This window comes from Miniopterus schreibersii, assembly GCF_964146895.1.
Source record: "Miniopterus schreibersii genome assembly, chromosome: 5".
Classification (NCBI taxonomy): domain Eukaryota; kingdom Metazoa; phylum Chordata; class Mammalia; order Chiroptera; family Miniopteridae; genus Miniopterus; species Miniopterus schreibersii.
The window spans coordinates 32,531,533-32,545,964 of NC_138106.1; the positions used below are offsets into that span (position 1 = coordinate 32,531,533).

The following is a 14,432-nucleotide window of genomic DNA, read 5'->3' on the forward strand; positions in this document are numbered from 1 at the left end:
ATTTGAGATAGGAAAAAAATAACAAATCAAGCATTGGAAAATATTATATTATAACCAATGGTAGTCATTGAAAGAGTTCTCGGGTGCCAGGTAAATTTATCTATGTTTGTATTACAGTTTGCCTGAAGCTGTTCTATTCAAAGGTATAAACTTGAACAACTAGGTTGTATTATAGATTTGGAAAAGATTATCAGGCTAAGGGCAAGTGATCCCCTCTAATTATGCCTTCCTTGCTGTTAGCTCTTTGGACCTGTGTTTACTCTCCCCATCTCTCTGTAGTGTGTGGACCGAAGAGTCTCAATGCACCTTGCTGAATGTGTCCATTACGGAAACATTTAACTGCTCCTTCAGCTGTGGCCCGGACTGCTGGAAGCTCTCTCAGTACCCCTGCCTCCAGGTGTACGTTAACCTGACTTCTTCGGGTGAAAAGCTCCTTCTCTACCACACTGAAGAGACGATGAAAATCAATCAGAAGGTAGGTCACCCCCGCAGAGCTCCCACGCCCAGCTCATCTCTCCCTGAAGTTCCCCTGTGCCAGCATTTCAAAGGAAAACGCCACCAGGGAGCAGACCCTGCCTCGTCTATAAACAGAGCTCACTATTTGACTCTGGCCTGGGAAACATTTATTTTCTGTGCAAGTTGTGGACAGATCCCTCACCCACTTTGTGGTTGGGCAGATTTACCCTTTACTTCCATTGAGAAGAGTAAACCTATGTCCTTATTTATACACAAGTGGACTGAGTCTTTCAAAGTAAAGTATAGCTTAGTCAGAGTTGTACCAACCAAAAGAACAGATATTGCATATACCTAAGAGCCATGGGGTAAAGCTGCATTTCATTTTTCCATGGTCATTGTCACTTAGTTCTTTAGTCTTGGGGATGTACCTTAACTTCTCTGAGCCTCGACTTCCTTTTCTCTGAAAAGGTAAAAATAATGGCCATCTTTCAAGGTCACTGTGAGGATTAGAACAGAGAATGTAAGGGCTGAGCAGAGCATGGCGCCTGCCACAGGGGAGGCCTTCAATCCATGGCCACAGTGTGTGTACCTGTGTGTCTTTCTCCATAAATATTATGTCCACAGAGGCTGAATTTTCCAGCACTGATATACTCAAATTCACACGGTGGGTGCTCAAAACATGAATATTGTGTTAAAGCTGCACATAAGCCCCGCCGGTGTGGCTCAGCGGTTGAGCATCGACCTAGGATCCAGGCGATCCGGGTTCGATTCCCAGTCAGGGCACATGCCCGGGTTGCGGGCTTGATCCCCAGCCGGGACATGCAGGAGGCAGCCGATCAATGACTTTCTTATTATTGATGTTCCTATCTCTCTCTCTCTCCTTTCCTCTCTCTGAAATCAATAAAGACATATTGGAGAAAAAAAAAGCTGCACATAAAATTTGCAGTTATATAAGGTCTGGGATGACCAGTAAAGTGTCAGCAGAACCAACCTGCCATTATCAGTTTTAAGTTAAATATATTAGTTTTGGATTTACAGTAGGAATTCAGGTGGCCAGAGTACTCTCATACACTCAAACAACCTGAGCCACTCCAGTAGGATAAGTGGCCCTTATGAACTCTAGCCTTTCTGGTAAAAATGTTTCATTACAATTATTAGCACTTAAGTGACATAGATTGTATGTATTGAAGAAATGCAGTTGCTTTGGTTTGATACTATAACATAGGCTTAGTTTGTGATATATTAACACAAAGCAAGGAAGCCCACCTTTCGTTTTCATTGCAACGACTTAAAAGAATTCTTGCAAACATCTCTGAGGACTTACCGTAATGAATATTTCAGAGGATGTCTTTTGAAAATGTCTGCTCTGATTTCCTTTGTTTGTGGTAGCCACAAACAATCCCAGTCCTCACTGTGTTCTGCAAATCTATAAAACTCAGTTCTCCCACAAAGTGTGTTTTTCAAGATCTTCCCTCAAGTCAGATATTTTAAATCAAAGCTGACCTGTAACAACAAATGCCTATAAAACTCTCAAATCTTCATGGAACTGGAAATTGGCCGAAGTCGAATAAGCATAAAAAAGTGGGACATTTCCATTTTCTCGTTTTGGTATTTTATCACTACAGCCCTGTGAATGCATAAACACAGCTATAAACAGGGACTGGACCTACCATAGAAAGTAAAGTCTCAGTTAAAAATTTAGGACTAGTACCTTGTCTGCTGTCAGCATGGTAGTAGGTCATTTTTTGTTTGTTTTTGCCCCATTATCTTGTGTTTAACTCTGAATTATAACGCACATGCAGAAACTTATAAGAAATGAAAGCATACAGCTCAAGCATTTGTTACAGAGATCTCCCATGTAACTACCATAGAATAAAGAAATAAAACATTTCTTGCACCACAAAAACGCCCTTCATGCCTCCTCCCAATAACTATAGGCTCTGCCCCCTGCCAAAGATAACAACTGTCCTGATATTATGACAGTTACTTTCTTTTTTTGTGTGTAGTTTTATCACCTAAGCTTATATCCCTAAACACTGTATTTTAGCCTTGCCTGGTTTTTAAACATTATATAAGTGGAATCATACAGAATATTTCCCTTTGTGTCTGGCTTCCTTCACACAACACTATGTTTATTAGAGTCATTCCATTTGATAGTAATTCATTCATTTTTACGAAGGTATTATATCCCTATGGTATCAACATGCCAATTTATTTGGACATTTTGAGTTTTCTACAGTTTGGGGCCATTGCCAACAATTCTGCCATGAATATTCTCATATATGTTTCTTGGTTCACAAATACACACATTTCTGTCAGGTGTAAACTTGGGAATGGAATATCTAGAACATAGAGTATACTTATCTTAGTTTAGGAGATAATGCCAAATAGGTTTCCCAAGTGCCTTCACCAGGATGCACTCTCACCAACCCTGTGAGCATGAGAGTTTCCATTGTTCCAAATCCTCACCAACACTCGGTATCATCTGCAATTTTAATTTTGGCTGATATGGTAATATTTCCTTTGGTTCTCATGACTAATGTTGTCAAGAGCCTTTTCACTTACTCATTGGCCATTTGGATATCCTCTTTTGTGCATTGCCTAATTCTTGTCTTTTAAGTCCTTCAACATAAAAGTAAAATTGTACTTATTTTAAAGTTTATTTTGATGACTTCAATATCTGAAGCCCCTATGTGCCTATTCTGTTTTTTCTCTTGTTTGGTTGTTGTTGTTTTTTTCGTGTTGAGTAATGTCTCGTTAATTTTTATGAGGTTTCAGATATCATATTTGCGAAATTAATTATAAAAATAATTTTAAGCCTAGGATGATGTCATGTTTTCTAATACTTCCATTTGCTTCTGCCAGGCCCCTGGGTATATTAGCCATTCATGGTCACCTCATTCTGACTTCATATACTGAGACATTTGAGTCTGAGCTGATGTCCCTGTGAGGACCTGTTTACTTCAGGTTTACCATCACTCCTGTGATGCAGCCCTTCGGAGTCCCAACACAAAGTGAAGGCGGGTGGGGAGTCATCAGGGGCCCCACTTGATAGGCCTTAGCTCTGCAAGGCTGTCAAAAATACCATTCAGCTTTCTAGGCTCTCAGCCTCTTTCTGGAGTCAGCAGATGCTCCCCGGGGGTGAAAGGTGGCACCAAATACTGGCTGGCCTTCCCAGCCTGGTAGTTCCTCACTCTCTGGAGAGCTGTTCTCTGCCCTTAATGAAAAGTATATGCACTGAAAATATAGTTATCCCCATGTCAGAAGACCATTAGACCATGATCTTAATCCAACATGAGAAATATTCAAGAGACTCCTGACAGGGGCATTAGAATATTCTGTATGTGGATCTCTCCTTCCTGTTACCCTCCCCCAAGCTCATCAAAAATAGTAACCTTCCCCATAGTTACTAAAAAACTGTATTTTTATTCAGATACATAAGGCACAACTGGCAATGTTTGATTTGAGACAACAGGAGGCAAAGGATATCAGTCAAGCAAACTGTCTGTATCTTTGTAGAAAATGTCCAAAAGGATTTCTTTTTTAATTTCTACACTCTCCACATACCCCTTTCTTTAGCCTGTACACGCAGTGCCCAGCCTCTTGTCAACGCCGCAGCTAAAGCTGCTTAAGCTGATAAGCTGGCTCTTCTTGCGGAGCAATTGCCGCCTAACGGTCTCTGGGAGCTGCAAGTGGGCTCAAGGGCCCCTGCTCCCCTGGTCACAAGGTGCCACCGGAATCACAAACAGTGGCTAAGTATTAGTTCACTATGGTTATTGAATTCCTCAATGCTTTGGGCGTTGAAAACCTCTCTGCCCACCAGGGATTCTTAAAACATACTCATCTGGTTTGAGAGTAAATTTAAAATGAATTTTGGTGCAAAACAAGAAAATATAACCATTTTTTGGTATGTGGTATAATACCATATATATATAGTGTTTTATATATAACTGCCATGGAGAAGATAGCTGTTTTTGGTGGAATAAGTTCTATAAGTCAGCCAGTTATTTACAACTCCAAACTCAGTATCACCCCTCACTTTGTCACCCAATCTGAAGCCTTCTGAGTTCGATGCTCAGAATACGCATATCTAGAACAGGGTTTCTCCATTTCTACTCTATTAACATTCGAGGTGGAGTAAACCTTTGTTTCCCGTGATGGTGGGTGGGGACCTGTCCTGCATGCTGTAGGATGTTTAGCAGCACCCCCGCCTCTATCCATTAGATTGCTAAGATCCCCCTCCCTCCAACGAAAAATGTCTCTAGACAGTTGCAAACACTGCTCTAGAATTTACTTAGCTTTGAGCTTGGGTGCTGTGAGATCCCAGAACCCTAAGCAAAGCTTACACTCATCGAGTTCCTCTGCACGGCATTGATAGGGTGAGGGGAGAAGGGAAGAAAATTAAGTGGAGTTGAGAATCTAAATGGGAAATAACAGGGACCCAACATTTATTAAGTGTCTACTATGAACTATATGCCCAGCACTATGCTAAGAACTTTATAAAAATTATCTCATTTAATCTTAACTAAATCCCTACTTCTAAAGTAATAACAGCTAGATTTCATCAAGAGCTTAAAATGTGCCAGGCACAGTATAGTACTAAATATTTTACATGAAACTCACTTATTTAATTACAGCAGAAATCTCAAGTATTAGGTACCACTATTATCTCCACTTCACAATAATGAAGCTGAGCTCATAAAATAAAATAATTTCCCCAAAGTCACACATTCACTAACTGAATTTAAAATCTAAGTCTCTTTTCCTCATCATACTATTTCTTAAAGAGAAAACATTAGAGCATTCTCTTAAGGGAGGAAAGATAAGAGCTCTGAAAAATCTAAATTCCAAGAAATATTTATCTTTCTGATGGTTTATTTTAGTGAACAGCTGAGAATCCAGGCCATTCCAGCATATTTCAAGAGGTACTTAGGATCAAGTAAAAGGCCACAAGCAAAGAATAGAATTATTTGTGATCCATAGGGAAGGTCGGGGTGTATATGTACCATATACATATACATGTAGTTTACGTAGGGTGGATATTAAACAAATATAACTACAACCTGAAAAGGGGGAAGAAAAACTTGCCTGGAAATCTGACATATGACATCCTCATAATTAGCACCTTAATTTGAGCGATATTTATTAGACATTTGCTGAAACTGCAAAGGGCCAAAGATTCAGAAATGCTTTGGTTATTGAAGTTTAGTCACTGCTCACCAAAACTGGATTCTGGGACAGCTAAGGGCACCGTTATGCATAAATGAAAGGAGGAATGTGTCTGAAAGAAGCTTGTACTGAGCCTCAAGAAGAGAAGCATGGAGAAAGAACCTACTCCTTCCCCATTCCAAGGAAGAGGACTTGCTCTGGGCGTAACTGGAGGCATCATGGGCCTGGGGCTCTGTGGGTTAATACTCTGGGTATTGACTAATCCCAAGGCTCCAGACAGCTTCTATTTCATTAGCAGATTTCCTAGGTCTTTTAAGTGTCTTCTCTACTTCAAATGAAGCAGAAATGCCATAATGAATGTGAAAGCTCTGGAAAACACAAAAAAGAAAAACCTCTCTCAGGAGGAACTTGCCTCGATACTGAAAGAAACTGTAGTACATAGCAGAATGTGAATACTATTTTCCTTTCATCTACCAAACATTTCACACAGTCCCACTTGCCAAAATCAAGCAGACACTAGAAGTGCAAACTAAACAAGTGTAAACTAAATTTTGTGGGATTCTCTTCCTTACAGAGCAGGAAGTCTCAAAGGGAAAACATAGATTCTCAATTTACCCTCTCAGCTCCTCTGTCCGTCATTAATATTCAAAGAACTCAAAAGAACAAAATATACTTGGAGGCCAGAGTAAACCAAGGCTGCCAGCTGGTGACCTCCACGTTCTTTGAATACACGGATAATGTTTCCTTCTCTGGCACAGAACACAAAGCCTGACACATTGTACACATTTAATAAACGTGCACAATATTCATTGTTTGAAGACACTAGAAAAAGTTCCATCTGACTTTGGAACCAAAAATATATATATTTTTTAATTGATTTTAGAGAGGGAAGGAGAGAGAGAGAGAGAGAAACATTGATGTGAGAGGGCTCCATCGATCGGTTGCCTCCTGTACACACCCTGACCAGGGATCAAACCCACAACCTGGGTAAGTGCCCTGACTGGGAATTGAACCCATGACCTTCTGGTGCACCAGACAATGTTCCAACCAACTGAGCCACCCCCGCCAGGGCAGGAACCAAGAATATTTATATTTCACATTAGCAGTGGTGTTTTTTTTGTTTTTATCGCCTAGACATTGTGGACTAGAATGTCCTGACTACTATAGAGTTCTGAGAGCGAATTTGTGGCCCCCCTTTGGGAATGGGAATAGTCTTTACTGGAAGCCTTTTTAGCTTCATCCCTGGTGCCATTTCATCACCCCCCCCCCCCTTTGTTTTATATCCCGTTCCTGTTTCTCTCTAAATGATCTATCTTATATTGTTGATGGGGTTTTTTAATCCTCCCCTGAGGATATGTTTTTATTGATTTAGAGAGAGAGGAAGAGACAGAGAGAGAGAAACATGACGTGAGAGAGCAGTTGCCCCCTGTACACGCCCCGACCAAGGATCCAGCCCACAACCTAGGTATTTGCCCTGACTGTGAATCGAACCCGCAACCTTTTCGGTATGGAGGATGACACTCCAACCACCGGAGCCACGGGCCAGGGCATGTTTGTTTTCGATGCCTACACCTAGCACATTGGGGACAGTAGTGATTGGATTTTATTAAACGTCTAACCCCTCTCTAAAATAAGACACTCCCCTTTTATGAAAGAACAAGCCCTTCCCCTCAGGTGAGCCTGAGAATTGATAGCTCCTTCCTACGGTCATTAGAAAAAGGAAGCTGACCAGTGAGGTCATTCAGCCAAACACCCCTCTGCCCTGCCCCATGCCTCCCCACATCTTTTCTTTTCAGGTGAAGGCCTGTCACTTTAGGCTTCACACAGGCCCAAAAAGCATGTGTAAGCAAAGCCCGAGAGGTAGTTGCTCAAAACTTCTATCATGAGAATAAAAATAACTACTGGTATAAAAGATTCTAGAAGTGAGCCAGGGAAAAAAAAATATTCATTGACTTTCCAAAGAACTGGGAGAAGATGTAATTGCTGGACCTTTGTTGCCATGTCAGGAGAAGGCGACAGGAGCCAGGTGGCCTCAGCTGGGAGAGGAAAGGTCGTGTCCTGGGGCCAGCTCTGGTTTTCAATACTAAAGAGCATTTAAGGGATTTGAGAAAGCAGAAATGTTTATTAACAAAATTCAGGATGAAGAAGAGAAATGTGGTCTAAATCTTCTGCCGAACGGCTGCCCCAGAGATTTGCTAGCTTCACATATTCACATGTGAAGGCCAGAAAAAATGCCCTATAGCCAGGGGAAAAGTATGAACATATTTTCATTTGTATTTACGTGTCTTGTGTATATAAAATTATTATTCACATGTTGCTTAGTGTTATATATCATGCAGAGTCTAAAAGTTAAATCTTTCCTATCCCATACCTCCTACTAAAAATCTAAAATGATCTAAAAATGCCAAGATTTTTTTTTCTGTCTACATTTTTCCAGCCAAGTGTAGATCACTTTGTAAAGTTTCCATTTGTTTAAATGCATTCTATGAAGTCTAAACCAATTACATCAAATTGTCCTTCAAACATATGATGAAATCATAAGGTCACTAAGTCTTCACCACAAATTCATACCAGCCTCAGAAACATACACATGGCTCTAGTTTGAGCCACAGAAACAGAAACCTAGAATTCAAATATATGATTCAGCATAATGTCAAACTCCTCAGACACAAAAGCAAAGAATATGAGACCAGAGCCACCCAACAGGACTGTTTCTGTAAAAACCATGTAACTAGGAGTTTTGCCCTCCTTAGAGTGTTCATAGTTTAATATGTGCACTTGGTTAAAGACTTGAGGAGATCATGCGGACAGCTGTGATATTCCAACAAGAAAATGCATTAAGGAAAATTTATTGACGCTTTTAATAGTCATCATTTTAACCTTCACACAAACCTTGCCAGGAAGGCTCTATTAAGCCCTGTATACAAAGAAGTTGATTCTAAGGAGCCAAGTAACTTACTGGTAAAAACGCAGTACCCAGATCTCCAGAACGCAAGTCAGGGAGGGGTTCATTAGACTACATCGTATGTTCATCATCACAACAGAGAGCCCGTCAGTAAGAAAAGTAAAGGGCTGATTAACACAGGGTAGAGTTTTCAAGGATCAATAACAAACTTAGTGGGAGCCGGTTTCTGTGTGTGAAAAGGTAACAGGAGGCAAGGTTAGAAAAAGCTAAAAACCCACAGGCAAAGGGGTCTCCACCAGCAATGTGGGGTTGCACTTGTATGTGCCACTAGCCCTCAGGACCCAAGTCCAGTCATGTATGGAATATGCCTCATCTGGCCAGTCCAAATGTGCACATTTGAGACCCTGATGGTTTGAAACTAGAATAAGCAGCTTCTGTATTATGACCTTGCGAGATGATCTCAAAAGTAATTTATATCTCATTCTATTTGGAAGAATTCTACCTAGTGTCGGAGTTATTGTCATTGGCTGACAAACGTTTCTTGAAAACTACTTAAAAGCCACATCAATTCACAATAGCATAAAAAAAGAAAAACTTCCCAGTGCCATTTTTATTGAGATGATTTCAATAGTTTATTACTCTTAGCCACCAAATCTACTAATATGAACTGTCTTGGCACAAAAATATACAGAAGCCCAATGCATTCATAATCTAAATCAGCTCTGTTTGAATTCAGCCACAAATCGCTTGGTTTTTCTTTTTAATACTTTGCTTCCAAACATATTTTTAAAATTTTTAAAGGCATGATCTGGGTAGCATTGAAGAAGGGGGGAAAAGATGTATCCGCTTACTGCCTTAAATCCCCCTGATCCAGTGCGCATCCAACCAGATAGGAAATTTGCTTCTTGGCAGTCATAGGCAAATGTTCGTACTAAGTTATAACTCACTGGGAAACTGCTTCCTTGGAGATACTTTCAGGTCTTTAATGTCGTGCTAGTGCCAGCTCTCTGCAGTACTCACATTCATTCTTAGCTGGTTAGATTTGAAGGTGTCAACCAGCTCTTGTTATGAAAACACTACTTTAAGCGTGGTTTATGATCAAAGCCAGAAAGCTTACCCTCCATTCTTAACTAATCGAAGAATTTTCCTGCTGTGTTTGGTCGAATAATCCAATGATTACAGCACAGCAAACAAAGCAAGGTGCCATTGTAGCCACTAATAAAGTCAGGGGAAAGAGTGAGCCAAACATACTTCATCAGCAGAACTCACCCCATTTATTTTATGGGTTCTTCCTGTGAAATACACAAGTCTAAATTGATATACAGTCCCAGGATCCTATCCCCAAGCTCCTACCAGTGTACTTTAATGCTCTCCAGCACCCACCTCATCTGTGTGTCTGCGTAGTCATGTGAATTGTGCACTGCACAACACTAGGAGTGTCAGCCACATTGCAAAAGTCATAGATGTGATTATTTATAATAACAACTAATAATTGGTAATAGCAGTAAAATGTGTGAGGTTGTTTGTTGTTTTTTCATAAAATCAGTATCATGACCGTTTTTCAATAGAAAAATAACAGTTTGGAAGAGAGGGCATAGTTTTCTAAATCACAGTAAACACTATAGATTAGCAGTGATTGTCTCACAAACCAATTTAATTCAGATACACCAGTTAAATTAATTATTTGATAATATATATAACAAGAGACAGGGATTTTTTTTTTCCTATTGAGATACACCTCAGTTTACCATGAGAGGGGAAGGAGTTAACCAAGAATCCATACATCTCCCAGAAGAGTGAGTTAAATCACCTTTTCCCTAACTTTTTAATAAGTTACATTCACTTTTATGAATTTTGCCACCGCCCATTTACTGACCAAGGAAAGAGGGTTACAGAGATTTCATCTCCTCAGAGATGTTCAAAATATATCCAATATATAATAATTTTTTTAAACTACAAAGTTTATTAATTCTATCTGTATTCAGAGAAAGAGAGCGAGGAGGAAAAAGGACAGGAAGAGGGAAGAGAGGGGAAAATATAAAGAGGGCAGGGAAGGAAAAGAGATACAATGAAAGAAATCAAAGGATGTAAGTATACAGAAAGGAAGAAAGGAGACATACTACAAGAAATATAGTAAGAAAAAGAGAAGTGGAAGATCAAAGGAAACATACTGTAAGTTCTCAGGTGGGTGCTGGTTGAAGAGTAAACTGATTTGGAACCTTTTTAATTTTTTCTAGTTTTACAGAAAATTTATTTTCTTATGCTAACTGGGCATGAAACATTCATCTTAGCTCTTTATTCAATATTCCTACACTTTCTAATATTCTTTGTCAGCAACTCACCAGGAGTATAACTGTTCCCTTCACTACAGTAGCCAGGTGACCAAGGTGACCTGGCTGAGTAAATTAAGCCAAGCCAAAAAGATAGGAGAAACTACTCTTCCTGAGAGAACTGGTAGCCTTTGATGTTGCATGGACAGCTGTGGACAGACACAAGGCAGAAAGGCTGACATTCTGATTCCATGGGAAAGTGTGTTCAATAGGGAATAACTAAAACCCACTATGCCAAGCTATGGCAAAAAGAATCCACTGATGTCATCCAATTTTAATCAATATTTAGGCTTATATGGGTGAGCTATCAAAGTGCATCTTGGTCAGATGGATAGTGAAAACATTGTTTTAATCAATGTGTGAGTTCTTAGGGTTTCTGGAGGCACTAGTTGGAACATGAAAAGAATAGCCATCATGGTTATTTCACAGATCATGAAGTTGACCTCAATACCCCATCCCCCCACCACCACCACCACCATCAGACATGCACACAGTATCTTCTGGTGACAATGTTTCTCATTTTCCACAGTGCTCCTATATACCTAAGTGTGGAAAAAATTTTGAAGAATCCATGTCCCTGGTGAATGTCGTCATGGAAAACTTCAGGAAGTACCAACACTTTTCCTGCTATTCTGACCCAGAAGGAAACCAGAAGAGCGTCATCCTAACCAAACTCTACAGTTCCAACGTGCTGTTCCATTCACTCTTCTGGCCCACGTGTATGATGGCTGGGGGCGTGGTGATCGTCGCCATGGTGAAGCTCACACAGTACCTCTCCCTGCTCTGTGACAGGATCCAACGGATCAATAGATAAAAGCAAAGTGGATGAGATCATTTTCTTTAAAGCTCAAATACTGTTTTCTTTCATTCCTCACCAAAGAACCTTAAGTTTGTAATGTGCAGTCTATTATGAGTTCCTTAATATATTCTTATACATAGAGCAATAATGCAAAAGCTGTTCTATATGCAAACATGATGTCTTTATTATTCAGGAGAAGAAATACTGTCTTGTGTTGGTTGGTTGTTTTCATAATCTTCTTTCAATGCTGGAACTAGTGCTTCCTTTTCTCATTCCGCCAAAATAGGGCTCAGTTATTCATTTGCCAGGGTTTGTGGAGGAATGTAGACAATATCAATGTGATAAGGTCTGTGTTGAACACATTTCTGCAATATTTTTCATCATTCATTGTTTACTAAAGCTGCAGCCAAAAATTTGTTTTTCTTTTCTTACTCTAAAGTGAACCCCATAGCAAGTGAAGGGACCAGATTTCCTAACTGAAAGTTGTTAATTCATTTGTCTTGTGTTTCTACCATATCACTGTAAAGAAGGGGGGAAACCCAGCCAGCAATTTTCCTTTTATTACTTTCTATTCATAACTTTAGATTTTTTAACTGATTTCCAAAACAACAAAAAGAAAGCTGTTTTCATTAACCAATTCTATAATCTTTTCCTGGGATTTAAATAAAAAAATGAACAGAGTCCTTTTCCATGTAAGACCCTGCTACTGTGTGAGGGGATGACGCTTACAAGGAGTTTCATCACCTGGGAACCGACTGTGGAGTAGATGCTCTACTGCAATCCAGGAAAGTCTGTTACTAAGATATTTGTGTGAAAATCTTTATTCAATTTCAACTGAACTGTTAGATGGTAAAATTAAGATCCTACTTGCTGGTCAAGACTAGTGGACTTATTTCAATGGGTAGATCTATTGTGGCAAATGAACATGCTGGAATATTGCTCTTTGGGAATTTATGTTTAATTAATGAGTGTGTAGTCTCTCTCTTTCTAACATGTGTTCCCTATTGGGATTTTAAAGCTGTGTGCACAGAATATTTGTCTCCTCTACATGTTTTATTTTTCTATTTACAATTGCCTTTTTTGTTGCTAGATTTTATACACAGAATAGACCTTTTTTCCTAACACACACTTGAACTGAATAACCTTTGTTGAACTGAAGAAAGCCTTTGTTCACATTGCCATTCACTTATTGTGGTTGGGGGGGGGAGGGGGGGAGGGATTGGTTTTAAACAAAAACATTCCATCTTTTATTTAACATCAATATCAAAAGGAGAAAACAAACATCTATCTTTCTCATCTATATTTAAATACCTTTTTGTAATGTAGTTTTCTAGGTATTGCAAAATTTTACAAATCGTATCTGTGAAATGAATGGTGAAACTAATCTGATGAAGTGAAAGTATTCTGCAATATTGTAATTCATAGTTTGACTTTTCATAAGCAAATAAATCCCTAAGGTATAATCAGGACTTCAAATGTGTAATTAAAATTTAGAGGGGAAAAAAACCATGGCATCAGCAAGATTTGAATACCTCTTGCATTCTAAGCTGACAAGACATGGAAGTCTAAAAACCTATGATTCACTCTGTTCAAAGATATTTAAAGAGATTATAAAAAAAGTTCCTTTTGTGACACCCAATGTTACGAATATTTGGAAAATATGATGGAAAACTCAAATCCTACTTCACCCTAAAAACATAATTCTGAAGACAAAAGAGAAATCTTTGTAACTATGGAGCCAAAATTTGTAATCTTAAATGTTCCTTGGGCCTCCCCTCAAGTGACCAAAGTGTGGAAAATATGCAAGTGAATTTTTAGTTGAGTTCTTTTCATTTTCCTCTGTATTTTAAATTAAAAATTCCCAAATGTGATAAGAATGTAGACATCTCAAAATAAGGACACCAAAAAGAAGTTAACTAGTGCCTTCTGAAATTCCAATAAAGCAACCTCCCCTTCAAGGAGTTTAAATGTGCACACAATTAAGTGCTCATTATTAAAGGAGGAAGCACTGGGACTAATAATGTCTTAAATGCTTTGCAAGTGTTAACTAATTTAATCTTCATAACAACCTTATTGGAGGGGCACTATTATCCCATCCCACACATGAGAATGTTGAGGCTCAGAGATGTTAAGTAACTTCCCCAAGGTTACACAGATACTAAGATGGTGGGAGATGAGAAAGTATGCAGCCTTTAGCTTTCCCATTGTGGTAACCATTTCCATGGCTCTAGGGTCTTTGAGATAACACTGAAGGTTACTGAGGTTTGGAAGGGATTACATGGGTGGAGATGAAAAAGCACTGGACTGAAAGTCAAAAGATTTCATTCAAGACGTGGTGACTAGGTGACTTCTAAGTTAGTGTATTGACTTCTTTGACTGTCAAATTAGGATGTCAGGCCAGCCAACCACTAAGGCCCCTTTTAACATTACCATTTCATCCTGAGTACATGGAAGGAAGATGAATTCCATTCTCCAACCTCCATAGCACAGGCCTGAGTCTCAGATAGATTCTACACGTTAGTCCATGGATTAAAAATCAGCCTACCTATTGATAATCCCTATAAGTCACATACCTCTTATTTAGGGCCCAGTGCTTTATTTACACCTGCCAGAAGCAGAGCTCTGAGTCTCCACATAGTCACCAAGGATGATTTTGCCCACAGAACATCCATGCTTCTGATATTGGGCTAAGTGAGGGGTCCTCTTCCCACTGGGTGCTGCTGGGGGTGGACATCTTACAATACCTTGAGAAAGAGGACTTTCTGAGACTCGC

At 39.5% G+C, this 14,432-nt stretch overlaps 1 protein-coding gene across 2 annotated transcripts in view; it reads left to right on the top strand.

Annotated features, from left to right (window-relative positions):
* KCNMB2 (potassium calcium-activated channel subfamily M regulatory beta subunit 2) overlaps positions 1–12,691 on the top strand; it is a 206,090-nt gene extending 193,399 nt beyond the window's left edge. For both annotated transcript variants that reach the window (XM_081138655.1, XM_081138654.1), the window contains exons 4-5: positions 280–475; positions 11,390–12,691. In XM_081138655.1, the coding sequence (XP_080994781.1) occupies positions 280–475; positions 11,390–11,674 (481 nt within the window). In that variant the 3' untranslated portion in view covers positions 11,675–12,691. The remainder of the gene's footprint in view (positions 1–279; positions 476–11,389) is intronic.
* The last annotated feature ends 1,741 nt before the right edge of the window (positions 12,692–14,432 follow it).